Source organism: Perca fluviatilis, chromosome 11 (assembly GCF_010015445.1).
Source record: "Perca fluviatilis chromosome 11, GENO_Pfluv_1.0, whole genome shotgun sequence".
Lineage (NCBI taxonomy): Eukaryota > Metazoa > Chordata > Actinopteri > Perciformes > Percidae > Perca > Perca fluviatilis.
The window spans coordinates 17,894,566-17,920,068 of NC_053122.1; the positions used below are offsets into that span (position 1 = coordinate 17,894,566).

General features: G+C 42.5%; 1 protein-coding gene across 27 annotated transcripts in view; it reads left to right on the top strand.

The window, feature by feature from the left end:
- LOC120567749 (receptor-type tyrosine-protein phosphatase F) overlaps window positions 1-25,503 on the top strand; it is a 179,909-nt gene that overhangs the window by 106,781 nt on the left and 47,625 nt on the right. For 9 of the 27 annotated variants that reach the window (XM_039814731.1, XM_039814741.1, XM_039814733.1 and 6 more), the window contains 10 exons: window positions 4,190-4,201; window positions 7,931-8,200; window positions 8,967-9,548; window positions 9,909-10,042; window positions 10,592-10,736; window positions 14,665-14,970; window positions 15,805-15,998; window positions 21,130-21,156; window positions 24,211-24,328; window positions 24,820-25,392. In XM_039814731.1, coding sequence (XP_039670665.1) covers window positions 4,190-4,201; window positions 7,931-8,200; window positions 8,967-9,548; window positions 9,909-10,042; window positions 10,592-10,736; window positions 14,665-14,970; window positions 15,805-15,998; window positions 21,130-21,156; window positions 24,211-24,328; window positions 24,820-25,392 — 2,361 coding nt within the window. The remainder of the gene's footprint in view (window positions 1-4,189; window positions 4,202-7,930; window positions 8,201-8,966; window positions 9,549-9,908; window positions 10,043-10,591; window positions 10,737-14,664; window positions 14,971-15,804; window positions 15,999-21,129; window positions 21,157-24,210; window positions 24,329-24,819; window positions 25,393-25,503) is intronic. The other 18 variants (XM_039814735.1, XM_039814736.1, XM_039814740.1 and 15 more) reach the window with 6 other exon arrangements.

Genomic DNA, 25,503 nt, shown 5'->3' on the forward strand with positions numbered 1-25,503 from the left:
GACTGTGTTTGATTGACATCTTTCTTACTAGTTACACCTTTATAATTCTTATCAGTGCATGGATTCATTCTCGGCATAGCTCCGTCCACCTTCAATCAAAGCAGAGTTCTACTTAGCCAGGAAGTGAAAACACCCGTGGAAAAAACAGGGCCTTTGATTTTAATTTCCACATTTGATGACCACATTCAAACCACTATTTCGCTCTTTTTCACTACTTCAACCAGTTCTCTAATAGGGCTGCACAATTTATCACAATTGTATCAAAATCGCAGTATGGACTAGTGCAATATCCAAATCGCAGTATTTGTTAATGGCAAAATATGTGTCAAGCCATTCTGAATTAAGTATTGTGGTGCTGCAGAACTACGAATCGTATCCTACAGACTAAAGAAAAAAATCTTTGTCTTTCTTTCAATGTTAATAATTTTCTATGAAAATGAGAATAATGATACAAAAACGATCACTCCCTCCAATATCGTGAATCATATCGCAATCGCAATATCAGTCAAAAATAATTAGCAATTAGATATTTTCCTCATATCGTGCAGCCCTATTCTCTAACCATTATCCTTGCCTTGCCATTCCTCCCATACCAATGAGTTGAACTAACCTCAACCTCCTGTTTGGCTGTGAATTCGACCAGATGCAGCCTCTGTAAAAACAGCTGCATTGAAATCGTTTCCTCCTCTGGCATCGAAAGCCATGCCAGGCCTCCTTGCTTTTTTATTTTGACTGTATCAAAAGGCTCTATTATTCGTCCCGCACAACCCAGAGCTCCTAACGGCGTGGAGGGGTCTGGAGTTTCAGGGTTTGTTTTTGTTGTGGTGTCTCCGTGAGCAGACTAATGCAGGGCAAGGGCAGCATTGCACCCATCCTGGAAAAAAGCTAGTATAGGAGAGAGAGCAGTCTCACTCAACCCCTGCGGATAACACCACCATGTCTGATGTACATGAAACAGAATAGCTTCTCCAGTTGTTAGTGTGGGTGGAGGAGGAAGGAGGGAGTGAAATTGTCAGGGTAAGAAAGAGACACACTCGGCTATCACTTCATAATTTTGTAAAAGCATACAGTAGTGTAACATACAGGTGATTCCACTGTCTCTTTCCATCCATCAAGATAAATTAAGTAAATTAGTGTCCAATTGTCTGCTTCTACTCCAGACAAAGAATTACAAACCACTGATTAGGAAATGTTAAATTTAGTGCTGTCAAACGATTAAAATATTTAATCGCGATTAATCGCATTAATATCATTTTTATCTATTCTTTTTCTCATTTTAATGCTCTTATCAACATGGAAAAGTGGATCGGCTTGGTTTGTGCTTTTGTCGCCTGGCTTTGACGAGGGGGGGGCGGAGAATTCGCATCAGCTGTGTGCTTGGCCATCAAGTGGTATTTCAGACTGGACGTGCTGCGATGATAGCTCAGTTCACAACGACAACACACACAAATCACTTTGGTCTTGTCAATGGAAGCATTTGGCAACTTTTTAAAAGCAAACTTTCCATTCAGAATCTTATTGCCATCCATTTCGGCGTCTTGCGCTCACCATCCACTCAAAACGTAACGTTAGCCTACTACTCTTTGGCCGGCTCGCAAGCCCTAACAACGAGTGTGCGGCGTGCCTGTCCGGTCTAGCTAGATCCGGTGTGGTGTTGTAGTTTTTCTAACGTTACTAGTTGTTGCAACAGCATGTGAAAAAAACTACACAGTTTGCTTGGCCAAAAAGGCCGTTAATCTCGCGATAAAAAAATGTACGCCGTTAAAATGGGTTTGCGTTAACGCCGTCAATAACGCGTTTAATTGAATTAAGAGGTCTATTTATTTTTTTTAATTTTTTTTAACAAATTGTTCTCTCGCTAAGATGTGCGCTACTAATACTAGAATCAGTATTTTTCTGATAGGAAAGTATCCGAGTAAAAGGTTTCTCCAACAGACAGAACCTCCTCCTGGATCAGAGGAATCAGAGGTAAAAATCATCCTCAAGGACCACAGCAGCATCACATTTACAGATTAAACACTGTGGGCTCCAGAAGGTTTAGATCTTAAATCTTGACAGGGAGAGGTAGTCAGCCAAACAGCAAAGGCGAAGGAAGGGATGTAAGTCTCGTCTATTAATCAGAGCATGTCTGTCACAGGTGCAAACTCTGTTTTTTCCCCCCTCAGAGGTAATTACAGTAGTTGTGTGGCGTGGCGCCAGCAGGGCCCCCAGACCCAGCTAGTCTGTAACACCACCCAGGTAGCTGTCAACCTGTTGGCCCCGAAACCAACTTTTTCACCAGACTCACCACACCAGTGGAGAGATAGAAATCAAACCAACCGTAACCTTTTAACAGTGTGCTTGTCTTCAATGGAATACAAAGGCTCTAGCCATGTTTTCACTCCCATCTTTGTTACCGCTGCAAGAATGAGGAGACGAGACCTGGGGCCGTACTATAACAGAGCTGCTTGATTGGGTTTAAAACATGAGGGACTCAAGACAAGTGGCCTTTGACATGCCTCTCTTCCTTTCCTGTTGTTATATGTTGTTGTTTTTATTCCGAGACACCAGAGGTGTTTTAGATTTAGAAGCTTACAACATCTGCTTTAAAACTTGTAAACATGACAAGTTTTGGAAGCGAACTCCCTTCATTTGACAACTGTTCCATTTTACAGTGCTGATGTCTAGCAGCAGGCTGTAAAAACTTCCAGAAAAAAATTAAATTGATACTTGGGCTGTGAACAAATAAATGCATTAATGTTACAATTCTTAATGCATTGTGATGTACAAATTATTGCAATTCAGTGCTAAGATTAATGGTGTTTATATATATATATATATATATATATTACTTTTAAGTACATTATAAGACTCTTTTACTTGATTAAAGTCAGCACATTTTAATAATTCCATCCTTCCTGGTTAGAACATTAATCTGTAGCCTTAAAATAAAATGTACTACTAATTACCACTACTTGAGACTACACAAAAAGATTACCATGGGAGAACGAATTGTGGTTTCATTCTCTATCAACCCTCTTCTAACACACACACACCCCCAAGCCCCCCCCCCACACACACACACACACACACACACACACACACACACACTCACACACACACCTGTCAGACTTGCATTAAATGGCTTGCTATGGGTTGGTGTTTTGTGTCAGCGAATCTGTTTTTTCCCACTCACTGTAGCTACCTGATCCAATTTATGTCTGCTGGTACACAAAAATACAGCCAGCACCACTGTCAGCACCCTTGTCTTGACATTTCAGAGTCACCAGAAAATGATGTCCTTATATTTCTGTGTGGGAGGGTGAGACTGAAGGGGGGTGGGGGGATCGTGGATCGTTTTTCTCTTCCTGTCTGTGCATCTATTTATGTCCTTCCACTTCTCATCCATTAAGAGTGTGTGCGTGTTTGTATGTGTTCAGGTGCGTGCACACCTTGTTTGCTGTGGGTCGCTTCTGGTGACCCTCCTCTAAAGGTGGACTCCATCAACGTGGGCAGAATCACAAGTGTCCTGTGAATGTGCATGATCGCTCATTTGTCAAGTGCTTATCCCACAACGGAGGAGGGATGTCAGCTTCTGTCTGCTGGCACTCCTTCATATATCCATGCGACATGTCAATATGTCACAGAGGATAAAGTGCTGCAGTCGGGCTTTTCTCTTACCAAAATATCTTCATACTGTTCTCTGTGTGTGTCTGTGTGTCAGAGAGGGGAAACTTACAAAATGATCAATTCAGGTCAATTTTATGAAGAAAATGATTGTGTGCAGGAGCACATCTAGTGTCCTTTACGTCAACAAGTACTCTTGATATGAGAAATGCCCTTTCAGTCTATCCTTAATGATAAGAAATCAAATAGAGTTAACTGCACACCTGTTACAGTAAGTGTGTCAAACTAAATCTGTAATATCAAAATATTTTTTGATATTACAGATATAGACAATGTCATTTGTTAATTGCAATACCAATTGATAAAGATGCCAATGAAAAATGACAAATAATAAAAATAGATAATTTGTAAAAGTGAGTTTCTCTCCCTGGTACTGTATGTATGCTGTGTTACTTATTGCCTATCTTGGCCATGTCACTAACCTCCACTGTGTCTACGGAAACACTGTACTGTTTCACTGTGTTGTCTTCCTCTCCCCACCTTCCATTGCTCACCTTCATCAAATCACTTCATCCACAAACAGATCAGCGTGAAGGTTGGTCATTTTCACTCTTAATCTCCTCCCAATTTAATGCAGACTTTAGGTGAGGTCAACCATTCTTTCCAGACCCTCTGATAAATACATTGATATCCCTTCCCTTCCTTTAAAAAACTGAAATATTAATAATAGCTTTCCCTAATCCATGATAGTGTAAATGTGTCGTGTTTTGCATGAATAGTTCTTGCATGCCTTCCAATGCCACTCCCCCAAACCGTGTTTTGATTTGAGTCTTGCCAAGACACACAAGGAGTCCCCGTGAAGTTTGCTTAAGTCATTATTAGATCTCTGCTGTGTTATGTAGCCATGCATTCTTTCCAACTACACCCATATTGTCAAAGTCAACCACATCCGCCAAGAACTTTAGCTCTATTCACCCTCAGGCTTTCCATCCACCTCTGTAGGCCCATCAGAGGTTCGTGATGGATTACTGCGGTATTCAGGTGGCAACCGGATTTGTCAGGTATTTAGGCAGTAACACCCCTGCTTCCCACTGAGGGACATGGGTATCAGAACTGACAAAGCCGTTCTCAGGGGATTACTGTATGTCTGCACCGCCATGGGCATCCTCTACCCAGAGACTAAAGGATGTGATAGGCACATGTTAGCCTAATGGGAAGACAGACATCTACCCCATCTTCATGTGATGTTGCAGCAGCAGGCCCTGCAGGAAATAAGTTATTAATACATTTATTATTTTGTGTTTTAAGAGTTAAAAAAAAAATATATAGCTACTTTTACTAAATGAATCATTAAAAACATTAAGGGAATAGTTAATATCAGGAGATTTGGTCCTTAGAGTTAAGGGATGATGACATTGACAATGTCCAAGAAAGAGCTAATGTTTTGGAAATGATCTCTTCACAAAACACTGCTGCTCAAAGAGCTGACCTGTAGAATATTTAAGAATGAGCTGGCAGTGTGCTGACAGGGGGGATGATCAGCCATCATGGCAGGAGCATCGCCCAGCGCTGCTGCCAGGAAGCCTGGGGGCCCGCTGACTGTGTGCCAGTTTGCTCAGATATTGATTGACTGGACAGGTTCTGCTATCCTTGGGCACTTTGTCAAGGCAGTTAAATTTATAGATATCCAGCAAGCAGGCATGCAGAGTGGAGACTGGGCTTATTTTGTGGTTTTGATAGAGTCCTGGAGCCCGTCTCTCCACGCTGCTCTCAACAGGAGAGAGGCTTCGGGGAAATCGATAACAATTACCTGCCCTCTAGTCATTTTGTTCCACAGCACCTCTCCAAACTTAACCGCACGCCATGAATTATTCACAACATTAAGTGTTCAATATACACAGGCCCCATTGACTGACTGCTCTTAGCACTGTTTAGTCTATGGAATCATGAAAGAATAACAGATACTTTGAGCGTAATGGTCTTACATTAGCGCTGCTCCTCTCAGGTTTCTCTTTTTCATAAGCATGTGTTTAGAAAAATAGCAGCACTTGCAGATGTTACAGTTGTGTGAGAAGACCCAGGTGGTTACCAACATAAGTGGAATACTAACGCTTTTTTCTTGAAATACTCAAAGGAAAGTCTGTTGTGAATTAGTCATACTGGAAATCAGATGCTCAGTCAAATTGGACCTAAAGTTCCTCCTTTATCTTCCTCTCCAAGTGTACTCAGACTTCCCATCCCATATCTTTCCTCAGCTCCTGTGCATGCTTTGCTTGAGAATGTCGTCCCTGTCCTGTTCCCAGGCTGGTAACACTACTCAGCCTGTCCAGTGGTTTCATTTAAAAATCAGCCATATGCCTGTGAAGCTCACAGATGTCATCGCTCTTGGATGTTATTCTTTCTGGACTGTTAATATGTGTCACTGATTTCCTTCCTTTATTATGCAGAAACTCACCGAAGTTGTGCCCTCTTGTTCATTGAGTCATTTTGTAAACTTTACATTATTATTATTATTTATTTATATATATGCGTGTGTGTGTGTGTGTGTGTGTGTGTGTGTGTGTGTGTATACACACAAACACAGACACACACACACACACACACACACACACACACACACACACACACACACATATATATATATATATATATATATATATATATATATATATATATAATGGTCATCATTACTTCGTCCTAAACCTTTGTTGACGTCTTAACTGCTCCCAGTGTTAAATGGATTTTTTTGTTTGCCATATACCCTCTGAAAAGGTTAGTTCTTATTAAACAAACTGCAAAGCTTTGATTTATGTGGGTAATTGTGTGAAAAAAACAAAAGCCTAAAAAACATGCATGATTCAGTGTGTTTTGTGGCTCAGGCCTGGGATATTAATATTTTTATGTGATATTGAGTAGTGTAGTTTAAGCCCACATGATTGTATTGATTTAAAAGAAAAAGAAGGAAAAAAACAGCAGAACCACAATTATTACATAGGTCTAACAGAACCACAATTATTTTGGGAAAATTCAGATGAGTTTGAGTCAGGTCCCCCTTATTATGGTACGGTCCAGAGAACCAGCCTTCTCCTGACTGGAATTTCAAAAGGTGCTTTTGTGTTTTTTCCATTTCACCACATAATGAGGGGAATAACAAGCATCGCTATAACAACGTTCTGGTTCAAATTAGATTGGGAAGGGAGGGGTGAAAGGTGGGGGGAGAGGGAAGGTGGAGGGAGACTCACATTTGAAAATCCATTTTCATGGAGGCCGGTGCAAAAGAGCAATTACAGTCAAGGGCTTTTTTTTCCAGAGAGACACAGAGCTGTTGTAGTGCATTAGGGGAAACAAGCAGTATAAATGCATGATATAGTGTTTTGAATACACACGACCAGCAGTTGTGGGACAGTAGGTATAATAGGTCCTCACTAGGAAGCTAAATGTTTGGCTTGGCTTCACTTTATCCATAACCAAGGTTAAAGAAGTCAGAGCTGCTCCTTCTTACACTTACTATGGAAATGTTCAGCATATCATAAATTTAACAGGTCTGACACTGACGGATGTTCAGTCGTTGGCAGTTGCCATGTCAAGCGAATAAGTGTGTTATGGTTGCTAAAAGTTACCAGTAAAAAGATGTGAAGTGTGTAAATATGGCAGGCATTTCTTGTGTATCTTTATTTAGACAGAAAACAAGTCATATGTAAATGCTGACTGCCTGTTTATTCTGGGCAAGCTTTTCAGTATTGCATGGAGCCTCTGCATCGGTGTTTGCCTTGTCCCTGGCGACGTCAACGGGCCCTTCTTGTCTCCATGGGAACCCTTTTTAATGTCAGCCTATCTGCATATCAGAACTGCACAAAGAGAGGGAGGGAGAAAGACAGGCTGAGCAGAAGGAGCCAGAGAGAGGGAGCGGGAGGAGAAATCAAACAATGCCATCTCCACAGGGTCCCTCAATGATGCAACTCTCGCTACCATTTGACACTCTGACAAAAGACGGCCAGACATAGTCTCCAGCAAAACTGAGCTATTTTTTGATTATATCCCCTTTTGTAGGCAAGAGGATAAAACACCCCCTCAAAGTTTTCTTGTGAATTTCCAGAGCCATTTTGAGACAGTCCTATTATATATTATGTTATATTATATTCCCATTGTACTCACCTGCACATCAGGACAAAAGCGATCATCCCTCCATTAGGTTAGCTTTTCTGAGTTAGTTTTTAGCCTTGTGGTGGGGGAAGACCATTCATGAAATCACATAAAACCGTCACATTCACCGTCACATATACCTAATCACTATTTTTTTCCCTGCCTTCCTTCATCCCCTTAGTGCGAAGAGTCCCACCCAGATTCTCCATTCCACCCACCAACCAAGAGGTGATGCCAGGTGGCAGTGTCAACCTGACGTGTGTGGCAGTGGGCTCGCCGATGCCCTACGTCAAGTGGACGATGGGTCAGGTGGAGCTAACCAAGGAGGAAGAGATGCCATTGGGACGAAACGTGCTGGAGGTCACCAACATCCGTGAATCGGCCAACTATACCTGCGTGGCCATCTCCTCTCTGGGCATGATAGAAGCCACCGCTCAGGTCACTGTCAAAGGTAAGGACTGTTGTTCAAACCAGTTCAGACTTGTTGTTACATCTATCTATGTGGTAGGTTGTTGCTGTGACGATGGGAACATTGCAGTTGATTTGAGTCACCCAAAGATCTAATTATATAATCTTGTAAAACAGAACAAACCAATTTAAGAAGGCTTCTGAAACATCTTGTACTTAACCATCGCTGCCCGTTTGCTGTGGTTGTTGTTGTTGTTGATACTGAGAGGTAAAAATGAAAGGCTGTTTGCAGTCATTTTGTTTTTTCTACCCACCTGTGTGTAGGTGAGTATGCTCGTGTGTTGTCTACCCATCGCAGCCTCTCTTATCAGTTGTCGTCTGTATTGATCCCACTTTTCTTGTCATTTAGAGGGACCACAGCAATGCACATCCCTTTAAGGAAGCCATAATGAAGACCCTCTGTTTTGTATGTGTTGTCCAGTCACAATGGAAATCACTCTTGCAATTTTCTTGTATTGTCAGTAATGGCCAGGCCGGTTATAACACAAATTAGGATTTCAGTCTAGGTTTTCTATTCATTTGGGGATAATGGCTGCTGACAGCACTATAAGGATTGGCTTATGAAACAATCATTCGGTGCTATGAGTTACAGAGACCAGTCCACAAGAGCTGATTTTAGCTGTATTGTGCCTGCATTATGAGAATCATAGTATCAAATGTGTCAGATATCCAATTTCTCTCCAATTACCCACAAGTCCTAAAAGTCCATTCTTGATATCCAAGCTAATACCCCGCTTCTCTTTCCTCAGCCTTGCCAAAGCCCCCCACCTCCCTCATTGTGACTGAGACCACAGCCACCAGTGTGACTCTCACCTGGGACTCTGGAAACCCAGAACCCGTCTCCTACTATATGATCCAGTACAGAGCCAAGTCCTCAGACAATGGCTTTCAGGAAGTGGAAGGTGTGGCAACTACCCGTTACAGCATTGGTGGACTTAGCCCCTACTCTGAGTATGAGTTTCGTGTCATGGCTGTCAACAACATTGGCCGCGGGCCACCCAGCGACCCCGTGGAGACGCGCACCGGTGAGCAGGCCCCCTCCTCGCCACCTCTGCATGTCCAAGCGCGCATGCTAAGCGCCAGCACAATGCTGGTGCAGTGGGAACCGCCTGAGGAACCCAACGGGCAGATCAGGGGCTACCGGGTCTACTACAGCTCGGACCTGACAGCTCCGCTCAGCGCCTGGCAGAAACACAACACAGATGACAGCAGTCTGACTACCATCTCTGGCCTGACTCCTGATATCACCTACAGCCTCAGGGTGCTGGGCTTCACCTCTGTAGGTGACGGGCCACCTTCTGACATCCTGCAAGTCAAAACCCAGCAGGGAGGTGAGCAGCCCGTCACTGTGTGTGGCTCTGTTTGATAATGTGTGCATCTTCATGTGCAGATGACAAGACAAGGTAACAGCTTAGGTTAGGCATGTATATTTAGCTGAAGTATTTTATTTGGCCAGTGTTGTGTGTATTGTATGTACCTACAGCATATGTGAAAGGGCTCATAAGGCTATTTGTGTTTGTTTGTCTCCCCCATGCAAATGCCTTTCCATACAATCAGTTTTGGGGAGGATGTGATTGCTGCTGACGCTGTGGAGAACATTCAGCTTTAGTAATGTGCTTTTTTTGTTCTTTAATTCTTCTCTTTTTTTTTTGTTCTTTAAAACCTCTGTCCTCTCGCCCCTCTGTGCCCAGTCCCTGCCCAGCCGTCCAGCTTTGAGGCTGAAGCCGAGCTGGACAGCCGCATCATGCTAACATGGCTGTGGCCCGTACAGGACCCTATCACAAAGTATGAGCTGCAGTACTGGGAGGCCGGCTCAGAGAACAAGGTTAGAATAACAAAATGAATAACAACATAATCTATCTATCTATCTATCTATCTATCTATCTATCTATCTATCTCATTTATACTCTCTCATATTCTGCTCTGAGATTGCAGACGAATGAATCTTGTTTTTTATGATGCAATTTCTCTGAATGGGAAGCGTCGGCAGCAGCAAAGTTATTGTAGTTATGCAGTCAACTCCCCAGCTGATGAGAAAGATTTACTGTAGTAACAGACAGCAAAGTTGTTCTGTACTGTTCTGCCTGTCTGTGTTGTGGCCCTTCCTTCAACTCTGCTGGGCTGCTGCACCAGTTGTAAACTAGAGGACAATTTGTTTTTGGAACAAGTCGCTCTCACATTTGTCTGCATTCTCTACTTTGTATGCATGAAGGAAGGAGAGACAGCAGTCTAGGCTAGGATTTCAGTTGAACATTAATTACTCCATGCCAAACAATACAACAAATACTACCCCTCTAGCTTAACACATGAGGAGACTTGTGTGACGGTGATTTAAATGTATTGGTATCTTTCTGTCTAATTCAAACCCCTCCAGATACATGTGCTCTTCAACCCAGCTGGCTCCTATGCCGTGGACGGTCTAAAGCCTGACACCTTGTACCGTTTCTCACTCGCAGCCCGTTCTGAAATGGGTTTAGGCGTCTACACGCAGCCCATCGAGGCTCGCACCGCCCAGTCCAGTAAGTACACTTTTCTCTTGTGTCTTATGTCCTTGTTGTCCACTAACCGGTAATTTTTGTCGAGAAACCACATCCGGGTGAAGCAGGTTTAGGCAGGAGAGTTTCATAGAGCTTAAATCAGACAGCGTTGGCAACGTGAATGTCAAGTCAATTTCAGCACAACATAAAATGCTGACAGTGCAGCCATCCCGGTCAGCCTCACGCTTCCACCACCTCCCCTCTGTCACCAACACTAACCCTCCTGTCCGTCCATCTGAGGGCAGGCCCTGTGTTCAGTGTCAAAGGTACGTTTAATGTGTCATGTTCCCACATTCGTGAGCTGTGCTGTGTTATTTTGCCTCATATCATTATGTGCTTTTACAGTGCCAGCACTTAAAATGTCACTCTCTGCCAGCTGACTGCTGTTATTTTTGCTGTCGTGACACCATGATTGTACCACCTCACCTGGGATGCTTATATTCTTTACATTTGCCCTGAAAAGAACTACATTTTATTTAAAACAAAAGGTTCATATGAATAATTGTACCTTTCTAATTTGTACTTTAGTTATATCTATGGTATGACTTAACTGGGAGAATGCGACTCCTGAACCTGCCAGAGAGTAGACATATCACTCAGTACAGAAACTCTCAGTACAGAAACTCTCAGTCCACTCGCGGTTGTTCAGAGATGTTACAGAGTGGAGCTTCTGCCCTCACAATAGACCTTTGAGTACAGACACCAGCTTGCAGAGAACACACAATCCCAACAACAGAAACCTTTACTTTTGGCCTGCCATCAAGCTAATCATGGAATTAACGTTAATTAGTAACAGCTGATTTGTGCGCACTCGCACCGGTGTGCACATTTAAACACTCGCATATCCCGCAAAATGCTGCACTGTAGAGCCCTGCAACACTAGCAGGCTGTGGTTGACACAGTAGAAAACAGTAAAGGAAGGATCAGATTTTGATTGACTTTTTTAGCGGATACCGATATATTACGTTTTACTTAGCAATGGTCTAGAAAAGAAAAGAATACCATAGACTGGACAGAAGGTATGGATATCTCTTTTTGAAAAGTCTTTCCCGATTAGGACAGACATTATCATTGAATAGATAACATCTCTGACAACCACAGAGTTATATAACTGTCGATTGAGATCACGAGTGGTGATTAGTCTGTGTCCTTGGGCCGCTTGACAGCAGGAGTCACAAGGACACAGAATTTGGAGAACAGAATTTGGATTTCATGCGGCGGGAGGATGGTGTGCATGAAATAAGCATCAGCCTTGGGAAGGTTCTGAGGCAAATAGGCAGTGGGAAAGTGTGACATTTTCTAGTGCTGCATTTAAATGTTAGTATCATTTTTTTAAGATTCCGAGCAATGAACAGAACTCAGCTGTTTGTATAAGATGTAACACTACAACTCTGCTACTCAACGATAGGCTTGACACAGTCTGTAAAAGTTGTGTGATGCTTGACCTAAAACGAAAATGAAAATTATATATAGTATATATAAGTAACAATTGGAACTCAGTAGTTCAAGGTGCAATTCATAATCAGATTTTAAACAGAAGGTTATCTCCAAAGCAAAAAATCAGAACACAGGATGGAAACCATAACAGCAGTGAAACAGTTCTATATATGTATTATATATGTATTGGGCTTTGTCATTTGGAGGAGGGAGAGGTCGATAGAGGTGTTTTATCTTCTTCATCTATAATTTGTGTCTCTATTTTAAGCCCACTCTTTGTCTTGCTCATTTTTGCCTCGGAGGCGGATGTATTTCCTCTGGTGTTGTCCTCCCCTCATCCAATTTGACTTTGATCTAGCAGATTTTTCATCAGAACCCGAATATCACAATGTATTTTACAAATAATTAGCATTGTTTTGATTCAGCCTGTCACCTTTTTGTAATACACATGTTGTTATCAGGTCTTTGTGGTTTCCTGTCCACTCGTTTGTGGATCAGGGACCACTTGAGGAGACTCGGTTATCTTCTGTTTTTGGAAAGGTGGAGTTTATTGAATTCATATTTGAGCTAACTGTTCATTGCTCTGCTTATTAAATAAGAAATTCCATGGGCATGTTTTGTAAGAACACCTTTGTTTGAATTTTCTTTTTGTTTGCTTCTTTTTATACTCCTGAAGAGGCCTTTTTTGTAGAGTTGAATATGTTTGTGTTTGAGTTAGATGCATGAAATGTATAAACGATATTTTGTTTTCAGTTTTTCAGTTCTTGTTCCCTATTTTAAAAATGTTTATTGGTTTTCTACCTCTGGACTTAAGACTTTAAAATGACTGTTAGACAGTCATTTTAAAGACCAAAACCATACTGCTACAGCATTCTACAGCCGGTTCAATTACAGTCATTCAAATACAAAGGGTTAATAACAAAGCAGCACGTTGTTGCAGTAAATCTTAAACATAGGGTTAGGGTTCATTTGTCCCATCTGATAATAATAACAATATTGTTTTCCATTGCTGTGGCTACAAACCAGATGTTGACAATAGCTGGAATGTTCATGACTGTTAATGATTATGTAATGATAGCTTTATGTATGACTTCGAAGACATCCCGGTGTATCTCAGCTGTAGCACTGAGCAGGGTCTGACAAACACTGTTAGGAAGCCCAGAGCTTCTGCATCAATGTGTGAACACCAGTCAACACTGTCAAGCTTGTTCACACACATCTCACACACATCTATGACCAGTTTATTGCTCAATCTGCATACTGCGAGAAGCAGCAGAAAGGGCAGTTAGGAACAAATTACGTCTTTATAACAACATAGCCTTGTACAATTTTGGCTTATTGTATATTTGGTTCATCCCACCCTGTAGTTTCATGGCCTCTCGCATAAATACAGTGCCAAACACAGCTTCAGCAGTAGCCTAGTAATGTGTTTTTGCAGCCAATCTCTCAGTCCGGAGGCAGCATCCTGTTTAGTATGGAAGCTTTTTATATTCAGTATAAAAAATGAAAATATAATATTCCAACTTGCAATGTAATACATATGACCTACAGTATGAGTAAAAATGATTTGTGAATCTCACCAGCTCAGAAAGTAACTCAAAATAGACTTTCATTATAAGGTACAATAGATATCCAAAACATGGAATAGGTTGCTGGACCCTGATATAATAGAATCAAAATAAAAACTAAAAAAACAAACATTAAAACCAGCTTTGTCCTGTGTGAGGGCCTTCTTTATAGGGGCAACACATAAGCATACATATTTGCATCATACATAAACATTGCATTTCCACTGAAAAGACTAATGCTCTTTACCACGGTTTTCACTTTCCAAGCCTAATGTGTAATCAGGGTCCGAAATTAACAGCCGCCAAGCACCAAATGCGGGTAGATTTTCTGTTTGGCGAGTAACTCTCGGAAGGCCCATTGGCCAATAGGAAAACACAAATGACGTTGGGCAATTTTTTCTTTTTTTTTGGTTTTTCATCTCGAGGCAAAAACACAAGGCACATAAAGCAGAAAAAACACAAGGTGCTCAGCAAAGCAAAAGCAGAGAGCAAAAAGCTTTATTCTCATTGAAAACTATTACAAAAATCCGCCCCAGGCTGCTAAACACTTGGGGCCACAGATACTGTGTGTAACGCCTGTCCCAATTTGCCTTTCATAAAAAATAAATATGCATATGCAGTGCAATAGAAAATACATAAATCTGCTCAATATGGATATGTGTCAGATGAGCAGGAAATTATACAATTTCAGTCTTCATATGTAGCTTGATTTTTTTATAAATACTGTAGGTGGTGAAATTCAAAAATATTACATTGACATTTTGAATATTACATTTTAATTTTCATATTGACTGCTGTACAAAAAGCTTTCACAGTTTTGTGTTAGTTTGCTTGCGTTTTTGTTTATTTTTTGTTTGCTTGGTCCGTGCCCCCATACATGTGGTTGTGCTCCCCTCCCCCTACAGCCCCATCCGCCCCCCCTCAGGATGTACAGCTGGTCAGCCTGAGCTCCACCAGTCTCAAGGTGAGTTGGGTGGCACCGCCCGCCGCTAGCCGCCACGGCGCCATTGTGCGCTACACAGTCAGCTACCAGGCCCTGGCTGGAGAGGACACGGAGCGGCATGAGGTGACGGGCATCGGTGCAGATGCCACCAGCTATTTGCTGGAGGGCCTGGAGAAGTGGACTGAGTATCAGGTGTGGGTGAGGGCACACACTCACGTGGGCCCGGGCCCTGAGAGTGCCCCAGTGAGGATGAAAACCAAAGAGGATGGTAGGTTGACACCTCCCCTTAAGCAGAGTGCTCTCAGACTCTCCTTTGCTTGGGGCTGCCTGCCACTATTTTCCTTCACTCCCTTCAACTCCTACTGCATATTTGTGTCCTGTTGATCAATTTTGAGTTAATGAGCCAATTGTGGTAGATTAGGAGGTCACCTTCTCTTTTTTCCTCTTTCCAGCTTGCTCTCTATAGCTTTAACAATTTACATCTACGACAGGTTAAGGCTCATCACCCCCGGGCCCCAGCTCTGCACCACTTTCCTCTGCTTTCACTGTTTTAAATGCCTTCTTGTTTTCTTTCTTCTGTTCTGAGGAATAGAAGTGGAGCAGAACTCCCCCTCTCCCTTCTATCACTCTTGCCTCTTTCACTCACTCATTCCTCGTTTTGTTTGCAGTGTGAGCGGCTGCTCCTAAGAGAGAGTCGTCTATAATTAATGTGTTTGAAGTTTGCTGCAACACAACTAATTTCATACTTAAATCAGGGGCATTACAGACATCGCTAGACCACATTCTGTCCCGCATAGTGTTTTGGGGACACAGTAGACATAGAAGGTCTACCTACACGGAGTAGAGATGATTGTGATTCATGGCCAAATCTAGTATCACTTTCTTCTACTGAGCACTCAAGTCTATAAAAAAAAACTCAGGAGTCATTATTTTGATAGTTTTTGGCTCCTCATCACAAAACACAGTGAAGTGAGGAAAATCACCAGCTCAGCAAATTTTGACTATTTCCTCCCTCCCTCTCTCTTTCACTGTCTGTCTTTTTCTCTTTCTGTCTTACTCTTGCATTCTGCATTCTCTCCCTCTTTTTTTTTTTGGTTTCCAGTGCCGGGAGCACCCCCCAGGAAGCTGGAGGTTGAGGCCATTAACTCCACAGCAATCCGGGTAACATGGAAGCCGCCCCTGCAGGGGAAGCAGCACGGCCAAATCCGAGGCTACCAAGTCATCTTCTCTCGACTTGAAAATGGTGAACCACGAGGCCAGCCTAACATCATGGATGTTGCCTTGCCAGAGGCGCAGGTACTTGATGATGTCTTACTCTTGGCCAATCTTTCACTGTCTATAGCTGTCTTGTGTTCATTTCCCATTTTTCTCATTCTCCACCGTTCTCGTATTCCCTTCCATTCTCTGAGTTCACACTTCATTTCCCCCCATACCGGGTGGCACACATGGTATTTCTTTCTGCCGACTGCAGTGTCCCCCACCCCTCCCCTCCCCTCTTTTTTCATCTTTCTCCACATGTGACATTTGACTCTAAATTGGTACCCTGCTCCCACAGCTTTGGATTAGCTGTCGTAACAAGATCCATTCTAATTCTACAGTAATAGCTATTAAATATTTTATATGTGCAACATCAGGATGGGGCTTAGTGGAATCAATGCACCTCTCTTTGCGGGGTTTAGCAGTAATACATATGCACTGCCTTGTTACCATGTTTATAAATTAGAGTTGTTTTCCTGACGCCGCCCTTTACACATTAATGCAGGCTGCTTCAAATCGCCAAAAGCTATGTGACACCATGAGATGGATGAGAGATTGTAATCCTTAAGAGGGATTCAGAGATTCATGAATATCTTCAAACCCAAAAAATCCCCACTCTCACTTTTTCCCTCTCCTTGGGAGAGGAGAACACCAGCTTAAAAGCCTGCTTCTGATTGTTTGCCGGGAGTAACATTTGCACGGACACGCATTCACTCACACCCCCCATGGCCTCTTGCAAAAACATCTAATTTGAACAAGTAAGCGCTCCCTGGCCGCAGGAACACCACAAAAAAATCCCAACAACCTTTCATGTGTCTCCTAGCAGCATTTGCTGATAAATGCTTTGAATCAGCATTTAGGGAGACCAACGGGTTGCTGGTTCAGCTCCCTGGCAGTGCGTGCTGCTGTGCCCTTGAGTGGAGCTATTAACCCTCATTTGCTTTGGCAAACACCCCGCTGTCTTAAGTCTTATCATTACACAAGAGCAAGCACTGTCAAAGTTACCTTGAAATGACGTGTCAGATGTGCTACATCCCAAGTGACACTAAGTAGAAGTTTGTGGATCCCAGTTGTGTAACCGCCCGGGCATTCAGTGTTAAATACATAATGAGTATTTTTTGCGTGGTTGTTAAGCCACCGAAGTGGCACATGGGACTTTTGGCCAGATAGAGCTGAGAATAACTGTGTAAGTGAGGCTCTGGCTGATATCACCTGTCCATGTCTCTACACCTCATTGTCATTGTTATCTGACTGTGTAGTATGGGGGTTAACAACCAGGTCTGCATCATTTGGTCTGAAAGAAGACAAAAACATGGTGGCTGCTTGTCTTCCTGGAAGTGTTTTGGACATGTTTAGCGTGACTTTGTCTTGCGTTATGAAAACTGCACTGAACTTGACCCTACTTGTTGTGCAAACAATACTCCTTGCCATGTCTCATTTGTGCCAGCTTCACACACAATAAACACTAAGACACACTGCAATTTCGTGGTCAGGATAGCTCTCATGTTCCAGTTTGGTGTCCAGGATACCTTGTAAACTCACCGATACCTCCCTGGCAGATACCTGAATTTCTCCACCCTCCTTCTACGTTGTTCCTTTTCTTCTTTTGCCTCCACCTCCCTTTCTCTCGTGTCCTCTTTTTGCACCCTAGCCAGTTGAGTAATTACCAGAGGCTTGCGTGCGGGTTGTTTACCCTTGATTGTGTGATTTCAACAGATGTTTTCTATGAAACAGCACTGAGTTGCCAACCTGCAAGGACCTGCCCAGACATCATTAAAGACCACACAGTCAGCCGACGCTCCCTTGTCCACGTTCACCCAACTGGTTTTTAGAACAATCCCTTTTCTCACACATCTTTCCATTCCCGTACCCCGACAACAAGTGGGGAAAAAAAAGAAAATAACATGAGCAGACATGCTCACTGTTAGATCAACCTTGCAGTAGGCGTTCCAGCTGGCTGAGAAGAGTTCATGACTCATCCTAGACTCATGCAAATCCCACAAACACACACCTGTAATTGATGATGAATAACAGGAAGAAAAAAAAAAACAATTTTCTTCTATCTTGGCACATCCCATAGTGTTTCTCTCAAGAATTTGCCTTATGTGTTGTGAAATCAGTTCCATATCCACCCTTTCACCTGCATTCAATGCACAGTACGCCTGCCAGGAGGAAAAGAAAAATCCACATTTTCCAGGGCTCTCAATAATATGGCACAACCTCACCTTAGGCTTCAGTCACAAATCTAAGCGGACTGGTTGGATTGCAGATTGTGTCAAAATCACTATAACCTCTCCCCTTGTCTTTGTCTCTTTGTTTCTAGTTCCTTCTCTCCTCTTCACCCTCTCTCAGGGTTAGCTGAAACACTGGGAGGAGAGCTAGGAGAGCATGCCTGTGCGTGGGCAGTTTAAGCGCCTCTTTTCTTTTCAAGCAGGAGCCCACACAGTGCCCTCATTTCCCTGCTAAATTTAAACCAGAGACCATGTTACGGTGTGATGTTATCGACCCCTTTCCAACCATGCTTCTATTGGGAAAGTGTCCTGAACCTGAGTGGGCAACCACACACCACATAGCCTGCTCCATCACTATGCGCTCACAGCCACCTCTAGGCTCATGTGTTTCATATAGCTGTCTCTAAAACTTGAGTTTGAAGCCATTAGCCACTGTCTGTGTTTCTATACATGTTCTGTACAAGTTTGCCTTTCTGCACAAGTTTGCCTTTATTCAGCACTACTTTTCCAGGTTCATTTTGTTCGAACGCTAAAGCGTTTTTGTGGTCTGTGTGTGTGCGTTTGTGAGTGGGGGCGAGCAAGGCCATGCCTCACTGCGTCTACGGCCATCACTGCCTCAGATTGGAGTTGAATGTGAATCTGAGAAAAAAGAGAAAAGAAGCACCTCAGCCCGTTTCACTCCATCAATCATGACAGCTCCTTCTCTTCCACATCACTCGTTCCCCCCTCGTTCCCATTTTTATAGCCACACATCTCAGCCCATGTCATCACATTTGCATTCACCCGCCTGCAAATTATACCGCTCCGTTTCCACAAACGACGCTTATCAGCAATGATGTGTTTTCAGCTTGCGTTGGCATTCGAAATATAAATGGGGGATAATTTATAATTCTCCCATGGATTTAAGCAGAAAGCAAATACAGTTGCTATAGAAAGGGATTAAGCCCAAGATGAGATACTGTAGGAACTCTTGCAAACCTTAATGTGGTTGCTGCTCTGTTGACATACTGAGTGGAATCAACAATAAACAAATTAAGTAATTAGCCACGTTGCAAACTGTTATTGATGGAGTTAAGTAGCAGCTGTTATTAAATGGTACTCTTTAGTGCTGCTACATCGGGGGAGCATGATGCAGCAGTTTTTGAATGTGTGAAGTGTCTCGACCAGTCGCACAAAGGCCTAGCTTATGCTTCAGTTAGCTGGTTGTTGATGAAGACCCATTCACAGGGAGGAGGGCAGAGAAGTTGGGTCTTTTGTCTTTTCATATGCCAACAGTCAAAGGAGGATGATGAACACGTCTCTCCTGTGCACAATAAATCAGTAGTGTGTAAGGCTCACTCCCTTTGTGAAAATCTGGAGAGGCAAGAAGGGAAAGATGGGCAAGCAGGAAGGCAGGTACCACTGCCATTTTTTTTCTTGAAAGCATGTGTCTACTGTATAAACTTCATGTTGTTCTTCTTAAAGGACTAGTTCACCTAAATTATCAATTACCTTTCATGGTATTTGGATCGTATCAAAAAGATTTGATTTGATTTGCTTAACGTATCTGTCTCAAGGGCTGAAATATTAGATTAATTAGATTAATTGCAATTTTGCTTGCCAAAATCGCGAGTGAGATTTAAATTTATAAAGTAATTCCTGGCCTGTATTGGTGGTCTACATAGAACAAAGCACAGGCATAATCACAAGCTCATTTCTACAATCTGATAAATTGATGCAGTTGCTTGTTGTAGCTTGTTGCTCAGCGCCTCCCAGGCTCCTTTTTAACCTTTCATCTTCAGAAAAGTCAACTTACATGTAAACTTTGCTAACAACATTACTCAGTAATTTTCAGAAATAATCATATTAAAAAAAAGCGTACTATTTCATGATAACAGCTGCATAATCGTACACGTATGGTAATAATGACAAACAGCCAATTACAATGTTTTGATATTGGACTGACTATCCATATATAACTATCTGCATGGATTGATACCATATTTTTTTGTAAGTTAGGTGCTAGAACTCTTTATGGTGACTTTGCCTCCTTCCCTAATCCCTTCTTGCCAGTCTCCTCCATCTCTCCCAGTGTTCCCCACTCCACCAGCGGCTTTTGTAGTTAAGCACCCTAATGTTTAAATGTAATTGCTTGCCGCCACCACCCTCACCCACCGTTCTTCTTCAGGCCCCCTTTCTTCTGTGTTTTCCATTTTGTCCCACATCATTGTCACAAGTGTCATCTCTCCTGCCTGTTGTCAGCCAGGCCACCCATCGGTGAACTCTTCTGCAGTAGCTGAACTGGAGCGAGTTGCTGGTAAACACCAGCAGTTGCGTTCTGCATCGATGGGGTTTGATGTCACAGGGCTAGCATAGCAGCACTGGTAATAGGATTTCACGCTCGTCACCGACGGAGCCCCGCGGCACGAAATGGGCTTTCACTTCCCCTGGGAATCACTTGGCCAAGCACAGCGAGAAAGGAGAACATTTTGAAAACATATTGAAATATAATGAATAAAAGGCCCTCCCTCCATTTCTGCAAAGAGGAAAGAGGAAATGCTTCAGAGAGTCTGCATATTTAATGCTTTATGTCCACAGTGAGATAGTTATCATACTGAATAGAGGTGTTCTGTGATTAAGGAAGAAAGAGGTTTTTATTGGATTTTTAGGAAAATGGGAAACAAGGCAGTGCATCATAAGCAATAATAAATTTCACAACCATTGCTCAACTTGGCTACACAATTTGTTTTATGCCACTCAACTTCCTTCTTTTTTTTTTTTACTCCTTCACTTTCAGCACACTCTCTCCCTCTGTGTTTTTTTTCCTACTGCATGACTCTGTTGACACCTACATTGCATCTGTCTTTGAGTGAAAAAAAGACTAGTTCTTTTTTTCCTGTTTTGTTGTCTTTGACTCATTTCTCTCCCCATCCTGTGTCCTGTGTCTTCTCTTCCATCAGTGGAATATTGAGGAGTCCACCGAGCATGTGAGTAACCCTCATGTGTGCTGCTGGGTTGTCTTGCAGGGCAGGCTCTTCTCCCCTCTGCAATTTGGGGTTGCTGTGTGTGCTTGCCTGTTTGGATTATGAGTTGTGTGTGTGTTTATTTCTGTGTAAGCCATGCTTGTAATCCACTTGGTGTGAATCCTCATGAAAGATCATAACCACAGCAAGAGGTGTGTGTCCTGATGATTCCTGGTTTTTATATTAATGTGTGTGTATGTGTGTGTGAGTGCGTGTTCTCTAAGAATTACTACAAACACAAAGCATAAGGATTATTTCAACTGATGATTGCATACAAGTCTAATATTTCAACATTTTACCACAAGACAAACTTGTAGGCTGGGCATTCATGCAAATCTGAGGCACTTACTGCAGCGAGTATGCAGCCTTTTTCCCCATCATTGAGTGTACAGTGCAGTCTAAGGCTGTGTGTCACTATCCCAGTGTGATGCTGACATTAATCAGGCTCGCCTAACCTGCTGTCTCCCCTACTGTTCAAATGACATGTCTATCTGAGGGGAGGAGCTGTGTGTTTTATCAACTCCACACATCTCCAAGATTGCCACCAGCCTTTCATGTTCTTTTCATTTGCCTGGATGGCAGCTCACCGTTCCATGGCTGTCACGCAGCCCTTTGTTTGTGGCTTATTACTTCCTAGACGTCATATTGCACTAGCATAAATTCAGAGCCACTTAATGTTCCTGGTCAGAAATTCAATAGAAACCTGCCAGAATAAAAATACTGCATTCAAACAGGGGCAAGGTTGTTTAAAAAATGGTTTATTGTCTTCATCCATTCAATTCATTTGAGCAATTTTTGGTACTAGTTTCCTCTCTCACTGAACTGATTAATTAATCTAGTGACCACCTGCTAAGGTTGTTGGACGCTGAGTTTTTTTTGATCATCTGTTTATATAGCAACAATGGATGTTTTCTTTCTTCACAAAAGAGCAAGCGCAGATCATTTTATTTAACAGTCAGTTAAACAGAAATCTGTTTGCACACCACACATGGCCCGATTTCTTCAGGGACACCCACAAGGCATGAGTCAGGCTTGCCTCCTCTCCCTCTCCTCTTAATGTGTTGATTAACACTTGACAGACACAGAGCTAGACGCTGTCAGAGGAAGACATCTATTCACACATCTTTATTATTTCTTTAGCAGTCATGTTTAGGCAATAGTAGTCTAGTGATTAGCAAGAGACAGATGTCAACAGCAAAAACAGTAGCATTTCTTGTTGACCCATGGCATGTTCACAGGGAGTAGGATTTTGAACCAATTTTTTCAGATAATTATGGCATTTTTAAGGCAAATCAACATAAATAGAACACAACTCAAATGTTGCGCTTTAGCAAAAGAAAATTCTGAAGCCTATGTATTTGTTTTAACATTGCTGCCCATTTTCTACAGTAGTGAGGATATTGGTGTAGGGAGACTTGTAGAGAAGATTCCAGTTCTATAACTAGTCGACTTGATAATCTCTGTAATGCCCTTTGGTGCTGCTCTAAGCATTTGCTCTGAAGGAATCTTTGAAGCCTTGCTTTTTCTATTTCTGCTGAGTTTCAAAAGTGTTACTAGACCCGATTTGACCTTGCCAGAATAGGGGGAAAAAAAGATATCTGCGGCTGCCACTGCTGAGACTGTTAAAGCCATTTTGTATGATTAAAGTAATGAGATGTCCTCCATAAAGTTAAAACGGTTTTATGATACAGTAATTTAGCATTTTCTCCCCTGTCTCTCTTAAAGGCTAGTATGGGAAAACCAAATGTCCCTTAAAGAGAGGGCAGTAAAAAAGCATTGTAGAACAGAGCTGGCCTATATACACTATTAAATGTTATTCTATGGTTAGGAAATTAAAACTTCATTAGTTAGAGAAACAGCATTAGGACAAAGCCGTATAATATTCCAAGATTATTAGAAGTTTGCAAGGAGTTCCGGCAGGAGGGCTTGAAGCCATTGGCGTATTCGTCCTCTCAGTGGCCCCAATGAGAAACAGAAAACTCCAGCATGTGTGCTCAAGCCGCAGGCATTAGTTTGTTCTTGGTATTGAGTGTGCACTCATGTCTGCGTGTATCATTATGTGCGTGAACATTTATGGTTTGTACGGACATGCATGCATACTTAAGTGTGTGTTTATATACAGTATATATACTGTACATCGGTGAGTATGTGCATTCACTTGTGTGTGTGTGTATGTATGTATGTCTGTTTACATGTGGGCTTTGTTTAAGCTCAGAGAGTGTTTAATTCCAGCGTGTGTGGGTGTGTTTTTATTCAGACTGATGCAGTCTGGTGAGGTGAGTGCCAGCACTGCAGCAGGTTACCAATAACGGTGTGTTACCTCAGTTGTTTGTTGTTGTTGTTCTACTGTCTGTTTGTTCCTGACTGTTACTGATTTGTTCAACCACCATAGTGTGTCTGTGTTTTTGAGACTGTTTAACCCAATTTGCATGGGAATCCAGAGGACAAGAAATACCAAGAATCAAACTTAATTATTTATTTAAAGAAAAGAAAAGTGTAACATCTGTCTGATGTTATTTTTCATCTTTAAGATTTATGAAGTGAGTTTTTTACAATATGTCCCACAGTCAGAAGTGTACAATTTGTGGGCTTTTATAGACTCCAGTGTAGTGATGATCCTAAACTCCTCTGGGTATAATCTCATGCTTATCCATGCAGCAGGGATGAACACTGATACACTGGTGACATTCTTGTTCATTTGGTTGGTTTGTTGGTTAATGGGTTTGACTAAGAAAAGTTCCAGGTCCTGGTTGGGTGCCTTTAAAACCTTTCTCTGTTAAATGCTTCAAATGTTTTGTTTCCTATTAAAGGGAAATTGATCAGGAAACTACAAGTGGATGGAGAAGGGGGTTCAATCTAATTTGGTTTCTGTTGGTGCTGTGTGTTTTGTGAGGGCAATCGGAGCTTGTGTGAGGGGGGGTTTGTTTTGGGTTTGTTTGTTTTTTGCCATTAGGGCGGTCCCGCTCAGACTCACTGATTCCTTATAATCTCTGATCTCGTGATTTTTCCATTTTGCAGGAGGCCATCATTGGTGGACTACACTCTGAAACCACTTACTCTGTCACTGTAGCAGCGTACACCACGAAGGGAGACGGAGCTCGTAGCAAAGCTAAAGTCATCACCACGACTGGAGCAGGTCAGAGTTGGTTTTATCAGTGTTATCATGTAAGACATAGGATATGTGTTTACAGTGAATACTGTGCTATTATCTTTAAGGCTTGAAACTGGGATGCTACATGTATGTTAGCTTCAACGTCCTGACTAGTGGTTACCATGACTAATTGGTGTTGAAGTTACATGAGAAAGGCATGTAACCTTCATATCTTAATATGTAGTGTATTAGTGAGCTTTTGAGGTGCTGGTTGGCTGATTTTGTTGTCTTTTAATAGAGCTGTACTAGCTGTTTCCAGTCTAAGTGCTAGGCTAAGCTAACCACCTACTGGCTGTAGCATTATTTTTAACGGACAGATATGAAAATAGTATACATTTTCTCATCACCTATTTGCCAGAAACCAAAAAAGCATATTTTCCAAAATTATGAACGATTCAAATTTAATCTGAGGGTTGGATAGTTCCTGCATATTTTGAAGAATTACAACACAACTTATTATTTCTTTCTTTTTTCAGTGCCAGGCAAACCCACCATGATGATCAGCACCACCATGGGCAACACAGCACTGATCCAGTGGCAGCCACCTAAGGAAATGGTAGGGGAGCTGATGGGCTACCAGCTGCAGTACAAGCGCACTGATGAGGAAACTTACACCTCACGTGAGCTGAGAAAGACTGACGACCATTACACTGTCACTGGGCTGCATAGAGGCGCCACCTACGTCTTCCGCCTCAGCGCCCGTAACCGCGCAGGCATCGGCGAGGCCTACGTAAAGGAGATCAGCACCCCTGAAGACGTACCCTCAGGTTTCCCGTTCAACCTTCAAGTCACAGGGCTGACCCAGTCCAGCACCCAGCTGACCTGGGAGCCCCCGCTGCAAGCCGAAAGGAACGGGAAGATCGTATACTACATGGTTGTGTACAGGGACATCAACAGTCAGCAGAACAGCACCAACCGCACGGCCGACACGCATATGACTATCCAGGGCCTTAATCCTGACACCACCTATGACATCCGGGTGCAGGCGTTCACCAGTAAGGGCGGGGGACCCCTCAGCCCCAGCATTCAGAGCAGGACCATGTCCAATGGTAGGACACATTGCTGACATTAATACATAAACATGCCAGAGGTGTTTGATTTGAAAACAAACTCAGGGTTTAATACATGTACACATAATCATTACACACTCACGGCATCTA